The 17,935-nt window shown below is 47.0% G+C and overlaps 1 protein-coding gene across 1 annotated transcript; it reads right to left on the reverse strand.

Moving 5' to 3' along the window:
- Positions 1 to 1,042: 1,042 nt before the first annotated feature.
- Positions 1,043 to 5,460, reverse strand: LOC123140200 (gamma-glutamyl hydrolase 1). Its single transcript, XM_044559901.1, has 10 exons — positions 5,067 to 5,460; positions 4,345 to 4,431; positions 4,069 to 4,158; positions 3,664 to 3,758; positions 3,033 to 3,093; positions 2,658 to 2,747; positions 2,381 to 2,443; positions 2,027 to 2,115; positions 1,540 to 1,632; positions 1,043 to 1,428 (listed from the first exon to the last, which is right to left on the reverse strand). Exons 1-10 carry the CDS (start codon positions 5,376 to 5,378, stop codon positions 1,395 to 1,397), a joined length of 1,014 nt encoding a protein of 337 aa, XP_044415836.1. The 5' UTR covers positions 5,379 to 5,460; the 3' UTR covers positions 1,043 to 1,394.
- Between the last annotated feature and the right edge of the window lie 12,475 nt (positions 5,461 to 17,935).

The raw sequence follows: 17,935 nt of genomic DNA on the forward strand, positions 1-17,935 counted from the left end.
GCTATTTCATAGACGGTTGGAACTCAAGCCCAATTGTTTTCCACGGCCAAAATCAAGACCTTACCTCTCCCAGTTCCCTACTCATGGCGTGTTGAGATGTGCTCGTCATGGCGTGCACGCTAGCTGCCGAGACTTGTGGAGCGGCGATGGAGCTGGTGAGGGAGCTCGTGGAGGGAAAGCTCATCGGCGCCGAGGACTCCGCCACTCCATTCCTCCCTCTCTTCTCAAAACCACCACGGCTAGGAGGTGGCACGATGTTGCAGCCATCTGCGTGACCTGCAAGTGGGTCATCGGCACCCACAAGCAAGTGCTGGTCTGTTGCTCTCCAGTTCTTAATGTTGTGGTCTAGAGATGTACTGATGTAGCATCGCAATTAGCAGTTATTGAATTCATGCTCCAGCCAACTCATTCAAAAAGTCCGAACTAATGAAGAAAGGCGGGCAATATACTTCAACAGTGATTTTAGCTATAACATGGTGAAATACTACAAAAGTGGGGCATATCTATTACTCCAGTGTCAAAAAACGTCTTACATTATGGGATAGAGGGATTATTTTTTTTCCTGCAAAACACTATTTGATTTAGCATCCACTATACTATAGCGTCCAAAGGAGGCTGCCACTAAATCACATAGCCTACTATTTTTGAAAAACATAGCCTGCTATTTTTTTCACTAGCTGATGATACTTGGCCCTCGCTCGGTGTTAGTTTTTGCTTATAAATGTTTTGCCTGAATGAGGCAGCACCGCGCAAGGAGATTTTTTTTTAATTTTCAGGTGCAGCACAGGGAGATTGACAGACCTATTTTTCGTCCATCATCATTAGAACTTGGCACGATTAGTATCATTAGCTTACCTCAACTCTTAAGGCCGATGATAAGTAAGGTTCCCAGTTGTGTTTTTACTGTTCCCCTAAAAAAAAGGTTGTGTTTTACTGACTATTCATCACGAGTCTGAGAAAGAATAGATTGCACTTGTGTGGTGCTCCTATGCTAGAAAGATTCAAAGTGGGCATCTTTAGAAAATAAATAGTACTGTAACAGTTAGGAAGAGGATGCTCTTATTTTTATTCCGAAAATGGCAAACGTCACAACTAGCGACGCTCCTCCTGAACGCTGATACTGACAACCATTGTTTACAAATGATCTGTACCACTGAACTGAGCATCAGTCAATGGCGAACGTACTGACTACTGTGATAATACAAGATGAACAACACCTCGGAGGAGGATGCTCTTATTCACTCCGAAAACCGAAACATCACATCAAGGTTACAAATGATCTACACCACTGAACCGAAGGTCTCATCAGTACAATAATACACCACATGGTACACAATACTGTAATGTACAGCACAGTGAGAGAAGAACCGCGGCTGCAAGCGTCGGCTCCAGCCTCAGGAGAAGAGGTACACCAACTCGAAGGATTTCCTGCACAAGGCATGTCACGTATCCATTTACTTAGCGGGTGGATGGAGAAGCAGACGGTGCAGCACTGTAGTACGTATGAAGCTATATACAAGACCAGCGGAGGCGACTTACGAGGTTTTCCCGGAAAATGTAGGGCTGTAGTTGTAGATCAGGTTGTCCAGCACCTTGTCAGCAGGAGGCCTGTTGGGAGACTTGCGGGCTTGGCTGTTTCACGACAGGGCAAACCGTGAGATAAACAAACACAGTGTCACTTCTCGATAGTTGCATATGTATGAAAAGTATGGAGTTCCGAATTCATGTCCGTTTGGAGCATCGATGTTTTAAAAGCTATGCCCCCTTAATTAGGGGGTTGTGATGGGTGATAAACTGTGAACTCGGTTCATTTTTTTTTGAAACGGAAATGGGCAAAAAGCCAGAAGCAAGTTGCCCAACGGGAACACACATAAGGCTGAAGGCCTATAACTGCTTAGCAGGGAGCTACGACACCATAAAATAAATTTGAACAGGTAATTTGCCATCTGTGCATTATGGTCAATGCATATGTGAATAACCAGATGCCATGTTGCTTATAACGAATAAAAAAAATGGTATTACAGACCTGATAAAATAGTTGGCAAAATTTTGAGTCACTTGTACCGCGTCCTCGCTGTGTGGGATCATTGGTTTACCCCACTCGAAAATGGCTTTCTGCAGTAAGTGAACAAGCTAATTACGATCTAACCTCTGAAGATATCATGTTTACCCAAGTGACCAGTGGCCACATGAAGAAATATCACGGCCTGAATATAGTTTATAAAGACAAGACATTTTGATAGCAGCCTAGCGATATATAATACTGAATAATACCAGACAACAATAAATGTGATGCAAAAATATACATAGTTCTATGAACACATTAGTGGATTTACATCTCCAATTTCAAAAATAAAGTGTACCACTACAGTCAGCATACCTCAGGATGCCACTGAGTGCAAGTGATCGGGTATTTCTGTGCTTCGACGGTTGAGATGTAAACCTGATTTGCCAAAGGAAAGGGAATCAATTTGTTGTATCATACGATGACTCGACAATCATTTACTAGGATTAAATATTTGGAAGAAGATTTTCCAGATTCTTCATCAAAGTTGTCTTCTATATACATTGATTTAGCACTTCCCTCTGAATTAGGCTGGTTGAGATTTCAAACCAGTTAAGTATACAAGGTGTAATAAAAAGATGACATATTGTACCTCACCGTTTTCATCAGGGGATGTGGTCAGAATCTTGAAGAAACTTGATAAGGCATCATTCTCTCGCATTCTCTTCGGAGATATACCATACTTTGACCAGTTAAGAAATTAAACCATGTTAGGGAAAATAAGGAGATAAAGATACTTGTTCTTCAATCTGCATAATAAGTTGCTGCTTCAAAATCGCCAGCCATTTTCTCTAAAAAAATCGCCAGCCATGATTTGGCTCAACTAAGTGTATCATATCAATGTTAATTTGAGCTGAGGTCGAAGATAAGATGTGATGAGCATCCAAGATGATTTTTCTTCTAACACAAAATGACACATTTGGGTGTGTGTTCAAGGAAAAAAAAGAGCACCCAGAATTCTACTTACTTTGTGATTTTGCATGACAAGACAACTGGTGCTGAGTTTCTGGATGAGATCAGGATGAAATCTGTGAATTAGATCATTTTTTATTAGACAGGTATACAAGGAATATTATAAGCCAAGCCACAGAGAGTCAATGAGCTAGCAATAGAAGGCCGTATTCGTGCCATAAATAAAGTAAAGAGGAACAAGGTTATATCATAGACAGATAAATAGAAAGGTATTTGAAATATGCTAGTGATGTCATAACATATGTCTTTTTTACTTTACCACTACGGATAACCTCGAGAATAGTGCCTGTGTTTCAGGGAGCAATCTAGATATAATATCTACTTCTGAAATCTAACCAACTGCATAGTCGACACCAATTTATTTTCCTTTTGTTATTTCAAATTTGAATGGAACATATTGTAAATGTTAATCTTAACTGTATTTTCTCTGTAAAGAAGAACCTAACTTCCGTAATATTTTCGTACAGAGGAGAGGGCAAGAAACATGGCTGCAAGTGCCCATGCAGACTTTCAGTCGAGGAAGGTGGGAAAACTGCAGTTTAACGCCAATACAATTTTTAAATAAAAGGCTCACGTGACCATGCAGCACCCATCTTTAAAAATATATTATTTTTTAGAATCCCTACCTTTCAAACACTGATCCCTGGAGTGAAGAATAATTGGGGAACTGAAGAGTTGATGCTTGATCTGAGGCGTGGAATGACTCCAAAATATTATTGTCCTAATACCAACATAGAGAAAAGAGCCAGTTGTCAGTTTGTAGATACAATACACAAACTTGGTATGGAACACACCAAGTGTCTATGTCCTGTTCAGGGAACAGAACAGTGCAGCCAACCAGCCGGTTCTTCACTGCATCACATGAGGCAAGAGCAAATGTATACTTTTAAATTCTAACACATCACAGATATCTCAATTTGAGACTGTCCTAATAATATAAGAAATTCAAATTATTTTTGTACCTTAGCAACTAAATTTGCATGTTGACGTCTGTAATTTTTGTTCATTATCTTAGAAAAAGGAGAAATTACCTTGCTCACAATCATGCTTACAAGCTCAAAGCCAAGACACTGTGCAAACAATGGAAATGGAACTCCTGCATCATTTTTGTCCAAGACATACTACAGAAGATAAACAAAGAAAGTGAGAATTATCCAGTAACGTCTGGTCCCATTCTGTGTGAACTAGGACCAATAATATGATGTTACCATACTGTGATATAGTATGTTCTTAATAATGGAAGCAAGTACAGAGCAGAAGTGAATAGCATGTCTGAAACACATAGAAGCTGCCAAATAGATAGGTACCTGAAACACTTTCTTAATCGTCTCAAAATATGGACCCCTCTTTACTGATCCACCAGTAAACAGCACGCCGTTCACCAAACTGAGTTTCTGCAGTAGAGAAGGGACACCGGCAAAACTATCAGTAATTACTACCTGAGAGATAATATGTAGGTACTACTGAGCAAGCAGGGGGCTACCAAGTAAAAGTAACTAACAGGTGATCTGTTGTCCTGAGATCAAATGACTGCAGAACACGAACAATATTTAATTATTTATAGTAGTCAGAGACATGATAGGTTAACTGTTTCATCTTGATCTGAAACAGATGAACAGTAACATAAGCTAGTCAGGCACGTGCTAGGGTAACTGTTTCATCTAGATCTTTCTTTAAACCTGCTTCATCGTGATCTGAAACAGATGAACAGTAACATAAGCTAGTCAGACACTGAGTGATCAAGTCACGATCCACCTTGCTATTGATTTGCCATTCCTATGTAAACATGTACTCCACTTTAAATGTGGAGAAATTCTAAATAATCAGAACTACCAGATGTTCCGTTTTGCACTGTCAGAAAATGATTTAAACTGGTACATACAGTACATAGTTAGTTGACTAACAAGGATTTTGGTTTGACTTCCAAAGAACTGGCAGTTGTCAGATAGAACTACACTCACATTTAAGCAGCAGAAAGAAAAAGGGAGAGACTGAAGGGGGAGGGAGGGAGGGATCTGGAAGCGCTGACCTCGAGGAGGCGCTCGTCGGGCTCGTTGTAGATGAGCGGGATGACGCGGGCGCCGCCGGCCTCGACGAACTTGACGTAGGAGGCGCCGATGTAGGAGGTGGAGGTGCCGTTGTCGATCCTCCCGGCCGCGCCGTCGCCCGGGTGCGTGACGATGCCGATCACGGGGCGGTCGTAGACGGCTGGGTCCGCCGGCGTGGCGCAGGCCCCGGCGCGCGGCAGCCGGATGACGCCCGGCGCCGCCGCCGCCGACGAGGTCCCGAGGAGGGCGAGCAGGAGGAGGAGGGGGAGCAGGTGCCGGGGAGGAGAAGCCATGTGGAGCTGTGGACAATTGGACTGTGCCGGCTGGGAGTGGGCTCGCTTCAAGCAGGTCGCTTTTGTTATCGCCTCGTGGCTGGACGGGAGAGGAGGATTTACTGAATAATAATAGGAGCATGTGGTTCGCGCGGCGATCTAAAAAATGGATCTGCTGGGAAGAGTGGCGGAACGTGCAAACCTCACGTGTTTTCGAAAATAACAACTGCCCCCTAGGCGTTAGCACTTTGGGCATCTCCAGTGGTTTGGCCCCAAGGGCAACCGGTGAAGTGTTTTTGACGTTTGCGCAGGCGTTTTTTTCAGTCTGGGTGCGATCGAGTTCCCAGCCGCGCCCCCAGGTTTCGGCTTTCCCGCTACCAGATGGGGCAGGCGAATCTGAGTGCGTCGGCGGCGAGTAGATGTACTGAGTGTTGAGGCCGGCGGCGAACACGGGGGAGGGAGTGCGCGGGTCGTGGTTGAAGCCGGACGGGGACACGCGCGGCGCCGCGCCATGCGGGAAGGTGATGTTGGGGTTGAAGCCGCCGTGCGCGTCGCCGTCGGCGTAGCCAGGCGAGGCCGTGTACCCCCATAGTGGCGGCGAGAAATTGGCCAGCGACGCGACGCTCTGCTGGCTCCCCCACGCGGATTGCGGGCACTGGCTGCCCTGTTGAGGCGGAAGGTTCGCCATCCCCGTGCGAGACGCTCCCTCCTGCTCCGCTGCCACCGCCGCGGCATCCCTGACCTTCTTCAAGATGAGCTTGTTCCGTCGGTCGCCGGTGACCGCCTCCCTGGGACAAATGTCGGCGTTCCACCGGGCGTTCGACATGCCCGGCAGCCTTGCCTTCGGCGCCCTGGCTTCCTCTTCTTTGGCCGGACGGACTCAGTGGCTTGGCGAGGGGGCGCATACTTCTTCGGCGGCATGGTAGGCGGATCAGAGGAGAGAATGGCGGAAGTGGTGGGGGAGAAGGGCGATACCGGGGAAATGGAGGGAAAGGGGGAAGAAAATGGCGGGAAATAGGCCGGTGTCACCGACATTACGAGCCCACACGCCTTTTTGCTTCAGCTGGCGCCCGCTGGTGTGCTGGGTTCGAGTTGGGTTCGCCGGTTGTAATTTCGGCCCAAGCCGGCAATAAACGAGGATCGAGGGGGGGGGGGCGACTGGGCCCTTTTCCCGCCATCGGTGCTAAAAAAGGTGCCCTAGGGGGCCTGTTGGGGGCGACTGGAGATGCTGTTAGCAGCAGTAGTAGCAAAGCTGCTAAGAGCATCTACAGCCGGACTTTGCAAATTTGACCCCTCAAACGCCGCGGACAGTGACTGTGCACGCCTCAAAAAATGCATTCCACATCCGGATATCTTAAATTAGAAACCTGGAATCTATATTATTACATGCAACGTGAAACCTAATCTAAATGGAGCTCGCGTGGTGCCGCTCCCCGCTTGCCCGGCTCCGCCCTGGCCATGTCTGATGGCTGGCTGCGCTCCTCGAAATGTTGGTCCGGTCGCCGTCAAGGTAGAGCAGGGCATGAGACACGAGCTGGCTCACGGGACTCAATGCGCCGTTGTCTCCCATGCCCTACTCTTCCTCATCGGAGCCTGGAACCCGTTGGGTGCCGGTGGACGTCAGGTCGATGATTGATCCACCCGGGGACGAGCCGCCGACGTCCACCACGATGCGGTTGCATCGCCCGGACTGATGCCCCATACGGGCGCCGGAGAATGCGACTCCGCCTCGCCGACGTCCGCCGCCGCCTCCCGCGCCCAGTGCCTTGCACGGCGGGCACGCCGTGCCATGGCCTCGTGGGACGATGGTGCGTCCCGAATATCGGCGTGCCAATGGAGGGATTGCGTGTCCGCCAACGCTTTCGGACGCCAGACGGACCGCACGGCCTCCAGTGAGGCAGCTGCGACTGGCCTAGCGCCGGATCCATGCCCCATTTGGGCGGACGCAATGAATTCCGGGCGGTTGGAGTTCAAGTGCAGCCGTGCACGAGCCTCCTCCCAAGCGCGGCGGAGCGCAAGCCAGACGGCCATCTCCTCCCCGAGGCCGCGTGGGATGAGTTTGGGGTCGACGGATCGGGAGGTGATGGACTCGGATCCGCTGCCCGCCATGCCGGAGACGGCTGGAAGGAGCCGGAGACGAGCTTGTGTGGCGGAGGAGAGAGGAGTAGATGGGAGTGAACTTGTTAGGGTTTGGGCCGGTGAGTGGATGGAGAGGAATTTATGTGGGGTCGGGTGAGCCAGCGTGGGCCGGGTCCGACGTGGCGTGCGTGCCTGGCCCCCATATTCGCCCCATATTTGGGCTGGGTATGGGGGTGCCGGTCAGGCCGGGCGTTTGAGGGCCGTTGGAGGAGCCCGTCAGGGTAAAAAATCGTGACCGGGCAACCTGTCCAGGCATATAAGGTGGGTTTGAGGCGCCCGACTATAGATGCTCTAAGATCCACATCTCGTCATGTGCAAGACATGTGCGACGTAAGAACATATGGCGCCCCAAACCCCACTCAACGCCCGGACGAACGTCCAGTCAGTGATAGCTAAAGAAAAGCCGACTCAGACGGACATCTCAAACAGGTGTCAAACGCTCAGGTTGATCGGCACCTGTCATATCCAACTCCAATATAGGGCTGATATGGAGAGGCACGACCGAGCGCATCCGCCACGTCGGACTCACGGTGGGGTCCCACATGGAATCGCTCGGAAACCCACGGTACGACGGACGTCTCCTCGGTGGGGTTACGAACGTCGTGTGGCACCACTCTGACTCGCCGTCCGAGGCCAAATCCGGCTATTTAGGCCGGCAGGCGTCCCCCAACCCCAGCCACATCCGCCTCCTCCCTCTCCGTGCCGCCAGCCCGAGCCAATCCACCTCTCTCCCGCACCACCGCTCTTCCCACGCCGTTCGGGTTCGCCATGGCCTGACAAAAGAAGACGACATATGCTATGCTCATGCCGGAGCACTGATACGTCTCCAAGTATCTATAATTTATGAAGCATTCATGCTATTATATTATCTGTTTTGAATGATTACGGGCTTTATTATACACTTTATATTACTTTTGGGACTAACCTATTAACCGGAGGCCCAGCCCATATTGTTGTTTTATTGCTTGTTTCAATATTTCGAAGAAAAGGAATATCAAACGGAGTCCAGACGAAATGAAACCTTCGGCAGCGTGATTTTTGGGAAGAATATGATCCGAGAGACTTGGAGTTCACGTCAGAAGATCCTCGAGGAGGCCAGGAGACAGCTGGGCGCGCCCCCTATCTCGTGGGCCCCTCGAGCACCCCCCGACCGACTTCTTTCGCCTATATAGTCCCACGTACCCTAAAAACATCAACGAAGAAGATAGATCGGGAGTTCTGCCGCCGCAAGCCTCTGTAGCCACCAAAAACCTCTCGGGAGCCCGTTCCGGCACCCTGCCGGAGGGGGGATCCCTCACCGGTGGTCATCTTCATCATCATCCCGGCGATCTCCATGAGGAGGAGGGAGTAGTTCACCCTCGGGGCTGAGGGTATGTACCAGTAGCTATGTGTTTGATCTCTCTCTCTCTCTCTCTCTCTCTCTCTCTCTCTCTCTCTCTCTCTCGTGTTCTCTCTCGTGTTCCCTCTATGGCACGATCTTGATGTATCCTGAGCTTTGCTATTATAGTTGGATCTTATGATGTTTCTCCCCCTCTACTCTCTTGTGATGGATTGAGTTTTTCCTTTGAAGTTATCTTATCGGATTGAGTCTTTAATGATTTGAGAACACTTGATGTATGTCTTGCCGTGCTTATCTATGGTGACAATGGGATATCATGTGACACTTGATGTATGTTTCGGTGACCAACTTCCGGGTTCCGCCCATGAACCTATGCATAGGGGTTGGCACACGTTTTCGTCTTGACTCCCCGGTAGAAACTTTGGGGCACTCTTTGAAGTACTTTGTGTTGGTTGTGTTGGAAATATGCCCTAGAGGCAATAATAAAATGATTATTATTATATTTCCTTGTTCATGATAATTGTCTATTATTCATGCTATAATTGTGTTATCTGGAAATCGTAATACATGTGTGAATAAATAGACCACAACATGTCCCTAGTGAGCCTCTAGTTGACTAGCTCATTGATCAACTGATAGTCATGGTTTCCTGACTATGGACATTGGATGCCGTTGATAACGGGATCATATCATTAGGAGAATGATGTGATGGACAAGACCCAATCCTAAGCATAGCACAAGATCGTGTAGTTCGTTTGCTAGAGCTTTTCCGATGTCAAGTATCTTTTCCTTAGACCATGAGATCGTGTAACTCCCGGATACCGTAGGAGTGCTTTGGGTGTACCAAACGTCACAACGTAACTGGGTGACTATAAAGGTATACTATGGGTATCCCCAAAAGTGTCTGTTGGGTTGACACGGATTGACACTGGGATTTGTCACTCCGTATGACGAAGAGGTATCTCTGGGCCCACTCGGTAATGCATCATCATAATGAGCTCAAAGTGACCAAGTGTTTGGTCATGGGATCATGCATTACGGTACGAGTAAAGTGACTTGCTGGTAACGAGATTGAACGAGGTATTGGGATACCGACGATCGAATCTCGGGCAAGTAACGTACCGATTGACAAAGGGAATTGTATACGGGGTTGCTTGAATCCTCAACATCGTGGTTCATCCGATGAGATCATCGAGGAGCATGTGGGAGACAACATGGGTATCCAGATCCCGCTGTTGGTTATTGACCGGAGAGTCATCTCGGTCATGTCTGCGTGTCTCCCGAACCCGTAGGGTCTACACACTTAAGGTTCGATGACGCTAGGGTTGTAGAGATATTAGTATGCAGTAACCCGAAAGTTGTTCGGAGTCCCGAATGAGATCCCGGACGTCATGAGGAGTTCCGGAATGGTCCAGAGGTGAAGAATTATATATAGGAAGTCCAGTTTCAGCCATTGGGAAAGTTTCGGGGGTCACCGGTATTGTACCGGGACCACCGGAAGGGTCCCGGGGGTCCACCGGGTGGGGCCACCTATCCCGGAGGGCGCCATGGGATGAAGTGGGAGGGGAACCAGCCCTTGGTGGGCTGGTGCTCCCCCCTTGGCCCCCCCTGCGCCTAGGGTTGGAAACCCTAAGGGTGGGGGTGCCTCCACTTGGCTTGGGGGGCAAGCCACTGATGACCCACAAGTATAGGGGATCTATCATAGTCCTTTCGATAAGTAAGAGTGTCGAACCCAACGAGGAGCAGAAGGAAATGATAAGCGGTTTTCAGCAAGGTGTTCTCTGCAAGTACTAAAACAAATGGTAACAAATAGTTTTGTGATAAGATAAATTGTAACGAACAACAAGTAATAAAAGTAAATAAGGTGCAGCAAGGTGGCCCGATCCTTTTTGTATCAAAGGACAAGCTTGGACAAACTATTATAATAGGAAAAGCGCTCCCGAGGACACATGGGAATATCGTCAAGCTAGTTTTCATCACGCTCATAAGATTCGTGTTCGGTACTTTGATAATTTGATATGTGGGTGGACCAGTGCTTGGGTACTGCCCTTACTTGGACAAGCATCCCACTTATGATTAACCTCTATTGCAAGCATCCGCAACTACAACAAAAGTATTGAGGTGAACCTAACCATAGCATGAAACATGTGGATCCAAATCAGCCCCTTACGAAGCAACGCATAAACTAGGGTTTAAGCTTCTGTCACTCTAGCAACCCATCATCTACTTATTACTTCCCAATGCCTTCCTCTAGGCCCAAATAATGGTGAAGTGTTATGTAGTCGACGTTCACATAACACCACTAGAGGTTAGACAACATACATCTTATCAAAATATCGAACGAATACCAAATTCACATGACTACTAATAGCAAGACTTCTCCCTTGTCCTCAGGAACAAACGTAATTACTCACAAAGCATATTCATGTTCATAATCAGAGGGGTAATAATGTGCATAAAGGATCTGAACATATGGTCTTCCACCAAATAAACCAACTAGCATCAACTACAAAGAGTAATCAACACTACTAGCAACCTACTAGCACCAATCCCGGACTTGGAGACAAGAATTGGATACAAGAGATGAACTAGGGTTTGGAGATGAGATGGTGCTGGTGAAGATGTTGATGGAGATTGCCCTCTCCCGATGAGAGGAGCGTTGGTGATGACGATGGTGATGATTTCCCCCTCCCGGAGGGAAGTGTCCCTGGCAGAACGACTCTGTTAGAGCCCTAGATTGGTTCCACCAAGGTTCCGCCTCGTGGCGGCGGAGTCTCATCCCGAAAAGTTCTTCTTGATTTTTTTATCATCGAAAGACTTCATATAGGAGAAGATGGGCGTCGGAAAGCCACCAGGGGGCCCACCAGGTAGGGGGGCGCGCCCAGGGGGGGAACGCCCCCCACCCTCATGAGCAGGGTGTGGGCCCCCTGGCCTTCATCTTTGGCGACGATTTTTCTTTATTTATTTCAAGGTATTCCATGGAGTTTCAGGACTTTTGGAGTTACATAAAATAGGCCTCCAATATTTGCTCCTTTTCCAGCCCAGAATTCCAGCTGCCGGCATTCTCCCTCTTCATATAAACCTTGTAAAATAAGGGAGAATATCCATAAGTATCGTGACATAACGTGGAATAACAGCCCATAATGCAATAAATATTGTCATAAAAGCATGACGCAAAATGGACGTATCAGCCACCCCCTTGGCGGCCGCCCCCCTTGGAGATTGAATCTCCTAGGGCCGGCGCCCCCCCTAGGTGCCCTATATAAAGAAGGGGAAGGGAGGGCTGCGCACCCCATGCTCCTGGCACCTCCCTCTCCCTCCGCAACACCTCTCCCTCTCGTAGTGCTTGGCGAAGCCCTGCGGAGATCGCTACTGCGTCCACTACCACGCCATCGTGCTGCTGGATCTCCATCAACCTCTCCTTCCCCCTTGCTGGATCAAGAAGGAGGAGACGTCTTCCCAACCGTACGTGTGTTGAACGCGAAGGTGTTGTCCGTTCAGCACTAGGATCATCGGTGATTTGGATCACGACGATTACGACTCCCTCAACCCCGTTCTCTTGAACGCTTCCGCTCACGATCTACAAGGGTATGTAGATGCACTCCTCTCTCTCGTTGCTAGATGAACTCCATAGATTGATCTTGGTGAAGCATAGAATTTTTTTATTTTCTGCAACGTTCCCCAACAGTGGCATCATGAGCTAGGTCTATGCGTAGTTTCTTTGCACGAGTAGAACACAAATTTGTTGTGGGCGTAGATGTTGTCAATTTTCTTGCCACTACTAGTCTTATTTTGCTTCGGCGGCATCGTGGGATGAAGCGGCCCGGACCGACCTTACACGTACGCTTATGTGAGACAGGTTCCACCGACTGACATGCACTAGTTGCATAAGGTGGCTAGCGGGTGTCTGTCTCTCCCACTTTAGTTGGAGCGGATTCGATGAAAAGGGACCTTATGAAGGGTAAATAGAAATTGGCATATCATGTTGTGGCTTTCACGTAGGTAATAAAACGTTCTTGCTAGAACCCTATTGCAGCCACGTAAAAACATGCAACAACAATTAGAGGACGTCTAACTTGTTTTTGCAGCATATGCCTTGTGATGTGATATGGCCAAAAGTTGTGATGAATGATATATATGTGATGTATGAGATCATGTTCTTGTAATAGGAATCACGACTTGCATGTCGATGAGTATGACAACCGGCAGGAGCCATAGGAGTTGTCTTAATTATTGTATGACCTGCGTGTCAATGATTAAACGCCATGTAATTACTTTACTTTATTGCTAAACCGTTAGCCATAGTAGTAGAAGTAATAGTTGGCGAGCAACTTCATGGAACACAATGATGGAGATCATGATGATGGAGATCATGGTGTCATGCCGGTGACGAAGATGATCATGGTGCCCCGAAGATGGAGATCAAAGGAGCTATATGATATTGGCTATATCATGTCACTATTTGATTGCATGTGATGTTTATCACGTTTTTGCATCTTATTTGCTTAGAACGACGGTAGTAAATAAGATGATCCCTCATAATAATTTCAAGAAAGTGTTCCCCCTAACTGTGCGCCGTTGCGAAAGTTCGTTGTTTCGAAGCACCACGTGATGATCGGGTGTGATAGATTCCAACGTCCACATACAACGGGTGTAAGACAGATTTACACATGCAAAACACTTAGGTTAACTTGACGAGCCTAGCATGTACAGACATGGCCTCGGAACACAAGAGACCGAAAGGTCGAACATGAGTCGTATGGAAGATACGATTAACATGGAGATGTTCACCGATGATGACTAGTCCTTCTCACGTGATGATCGGACATGGCCTAGTTGACTCGGATCATGTATCACTTAAATGACTAGAGGGATGTCTAATCTAAGTGGGAGTTCATTAAATAATTTGATTAGATGAACTTGATTATCATGAACTTAGTCTAAAAACCTTTGCAAAAATGTCTTGTAGATCAAATGGCCAACGCTCATGTCAACCTCAACTTCAATGCGTTCCTAGAGAAAACCAAGCTGAAAGATGATGGCAGCAACTATACGGACTGGGTCCGGAACCTGAGGATCATCCTCATAGCTGCCTAGAAAGCATATGTCCTAGAAGGACCGCTAGGTGAAGCACCCACCCCAGAGAACCAAGATGTTATGAACGCTTGGCAGTCACGTGCTGATGATTACTCCCTCGTTTAGTGCGGCATGCTTTACATCTTAGAACCGGGGCTCCGAAAGCGTTTTGAGAAACACAGAGCATATGAGATGTTCGAGGAGATGAAAATGGTTTTCCAAGCTCATGCCCGGGTCGAGAGATATGAAGTCTCCGACAAGTTCTATAGTTGTAAGATGGAGGAAAATAGTTCTGTCAGTGAGCACATACTCAAAATGTCTAGGTTGCACAGCCGCTTGTCCCAGCTGGACATTAACCTCCCGGATGAGGCGGTCATTGACAGAATCCTTCAGTCGCTCCCACCTAGCTACAAGAGCTTTGTGATGAACTACAATATGCAGGGGATGGTGAAAACTATTCCCGAAGTATTTTCAGTGCTGAAGTCAGCGGAGGTGGAAATCAAAAAGGAACATCAAGTGTTGATGGTCAATAAAACCACTAAGTTCAAGAAAGCCAAGGGTAAGAAGAACTTCAAGAAGGACGGCAAGGAAGTTGCCGCGCCCGGTAAGCCAGTTGCCGGGAAGAAGCCAAAGAATGGACCCAAGCCTGAGACTGAGTGCTTTTATTGCAAAGGGAAGGGTCACTGGAAGCGGAACTGCCCCAAATACTTAGCGGACAAGAAGGCCGGCAACACTAAAGGTATATGTGATATACATGTAATTGATGTGTACCTTACCAGTACTCGTAGTAGCTCCTGGGTATTTGATACCGGTGCGGTTGCTCATATTTGTAACTCAAAGCAGGAGCTGCGGAATAAGCGGAGACTGGCGAAGGACGAGGTGACGATGCGCGTCGGGAATGGTTCCAAGGTCGATGTGATCGCCGTCGGCACGCTACCTCTACATTTACCTACGGGATTAGTTTTAAACCTCAATAATTGTTATTTAATGCCAGATTTGAGCATGAATATTGTATCTGGATCTCATTTAATACGAGATGGCTACTCATTTAAATACGAGAATAATGGTTGTTCTATTTATATGAGAGATATGTTTTATGGTCATGCCCCGTTGGTCAATGGTTTATTCTTGATAAATCTCGAACGTGATATTACACATATTCATAGTGTGAATACCAAAAGATGTAAGGTTGATAACGATAGTCCCACATACTTTTGGCACTGCCGCCTTGGTCACATTGGTGTCAAGCGCATGAAGAAGCTCCATGTTGATGGACTTTTAGAGTCTCTCGATTATGAATCATTTGACACATGCGAACCATGCCTCATGGGCAAAATGACCAAGACTCTGTTCTCCGGAACAATGGAGCGAGCAACCAACTTATTGGAAATCATACATACTGATGTGTGCGGTCCGATGAGCGTTGAGGCTCGCGGAGGCTATCGTTATGTTCTCACTCTCACTGATGACTTAAGTAGATATGGGTATGTCTACTTGATGAAACACAAGTCTGAGACCTTTGAAAAGTTCAAGGATTTTCAGAATGAGGTAGAGAATCAACATGACCGAAAAATAAAGTTCTTACAATCAGATCGTGGAGGAGAATATTTAAGTCACGAATTTGGTACGCACTTAAGGAAATGTGGAATCGTTTCACAACTCACGCCGCCTGGAACACCTCAGCATAAGGTGTGTCTGAACGTCGTAATCGCACTCTATTGTATATGGTGCGATCTATGATGTCACTCACCGATTTACGGCTATCATTTTGGGGATACGCTCTAGAGACAGCTACATTTACTTTAAACAGGGCACCGTCTAAATCCGTTGAGACGACACCATATGAATTATGGTTTGGGAAGAAACCTAAGCTGTCGTTTCTAAAAGTTTGGGGATGCGATGCTTATGTCAAGAAACTTCAACCTGAAAAGCTCGAACCCAAGTTGAAAAATGCGTCTTCATAGGATACCCTAAGGAAACCATTGGGTATACCTTCTACCTTAGATCCAAAGGCAAGATCTTTGTTGCCAAGAACGGGTCCTTTCTGGAGAAAGAGTTTCTCTCGAAAGGAGTAAGTGGGAGGAAAGTAGAACTCGATGAAGCACTACCTCTTGAACCGGAAAGTAGTGCAGCTCAGGAAAATGTTCCTGTGGTGCCTACACTGACAAGAGAGAAAATTAATGATGATGATCAAGGTACTTCGGATCAAGTTGCTACTAAACTTAGTAGGTCCACAAGGACACGTTCCACACCAGAGTGGTATGGCAACCCTGTCCTGGAAATCATGTTGTTAGACAATGGTGAACCTTTGAACTATGAAGAAGCGATGGCGGGCCCAGATTCCAACAAATGGCTTGAAGCCATGCAATCCGAGATAGGATCCATGTATGAAAACAAAGTATGGACTTTGACAGACTTGCCCGATGATCGGCGAGCGATAGAAAACAAATGGATCTTTAAAAAGAAGACGGACGTGGATGGTAATGTTACCATCTATAAAGCTCGACTTGTCGCTAAGGGTTATCGGCAAGTTCAAGGGGTTGACTATGATGAGAGTTTCTCTCCCGTAGCGAAGCTGAAGTCCATCCGAATCATGTTAGCAATTGCCGCATACTATGATTATGAGATATGGCAGATGGACGTCAAAATGGCATTCCTTAACGGCTATCTTAAGGAAGAACTGTATACGATGCAGCCGGAAGGTTTTGTCGATCCTGAGAATGCTAACAAGGTATGCAAGCTCCAGCAATCCATTTATGGGCTGGTGCAAGCATCTCGGAGTTGGAACATTCGCTTTGATGAGATGATCAAAGCGTTTGGGTTTATGCAGACTTATGGAGAAGCCTGCATTTACAAGAAAGTGAGTGGGAGCTCTGTAGCATTTCTCATATTATATGTAGATGACATACTTTCGATGGGAAATGATATAGAACTTTTGGACAACATTAAGGCCTACTTGAATAAGTGTTTTTCATTGAAGGACCTTGGAGAAGCTGCTTACATATTAGGCATCAAGATCTATAGGGATAGATCGAGACGCCTCATAGGTCTTTCACAAAGCACATACCTTGATAAGATATTGAAGAAGTTCAATATGGATCAGTCCAAGAAAGGGTTCTTGCATGTATTGCAAGGTGTGAGATTGAGCTCGGCTCAATGCCCGACTACGACAGAAGATATAGAAGAGATGAGTGTCATCCCCTATGCCTCAGCCATACGGTCTATTATGTATGACATGCTGTGTACCAGACCTGATGTAAACCTTGCCGTAAGTTTGGTAGGAAGGTACCAAAGTAATCCCGGCAAGGAACACTGGACAGCGGTCAAGAATATCCTGAAGTACCTGAAAAGGACAAAGGACATGTTTCTCGTTTATGGAGGTGACGAAGAACTCGTCGTAAAGGGTTACGTCTACGCTAGCTTTGACACAGATCTGGATGACTCTAAGTCACAAACCAGATACATGTATATTTTGAATGGAGGGGCAGTAAGCTGGTGCAGTTGCAAGCTGAGCGTCGTGGCGGGATCTACATGTGAAGCGGAGTACATGGCAGCCTCAGAGGTAGCGCATGAAGCAATCTGGATGAAGGAGTTCATCACCGACCTAGGAGTCATACCCAATGCGTCGGGGCCAATCACCCTCTTCTGTGACAACACTGGAGCTATTGCCCTTGCCAAGGAGCCCAGGTTTCACAAGATGACCAGGCACATCAAGCGTCGCTTCAACTCCATTCATGAAAATGTTCAAGATGGAGACATAGATATTTGCAAAGTGCATACGGATCTGAATGTCGCAGATCCGTTGACTAAACCTCTTCCGCGAGCAAAACATGATCAACACCAGAACTCTATGGATGTTCGATTCATCACAATGTAACTAGATTATTTACTCTAGTGCATGTGGGAGACTATTGGAAATATGCCCTAGAGGCAATAATAAAATGATTATTATTATATTTCCTTGTTCATGATAATTGTCTATTATTCATGCTATAATTGTGTTATCCGGAAATCGTAATACATG

The sequence above is a fragment of the Triticum aestivum genome, chromosome 1B, assembly GCF_018294505.1.
Source record: "Triticum aestivum cultivar Chinese Spring chromosome 1B, IWGSC CS RefSeq v2.1, whole genome shotgun sequence".
Lineage (NCBI taxonomy): Eukaryota > Viridiplantae > Streptophyta > Magnoliopsida > Poales > Poaceae > Triticum > Triticum aestivum.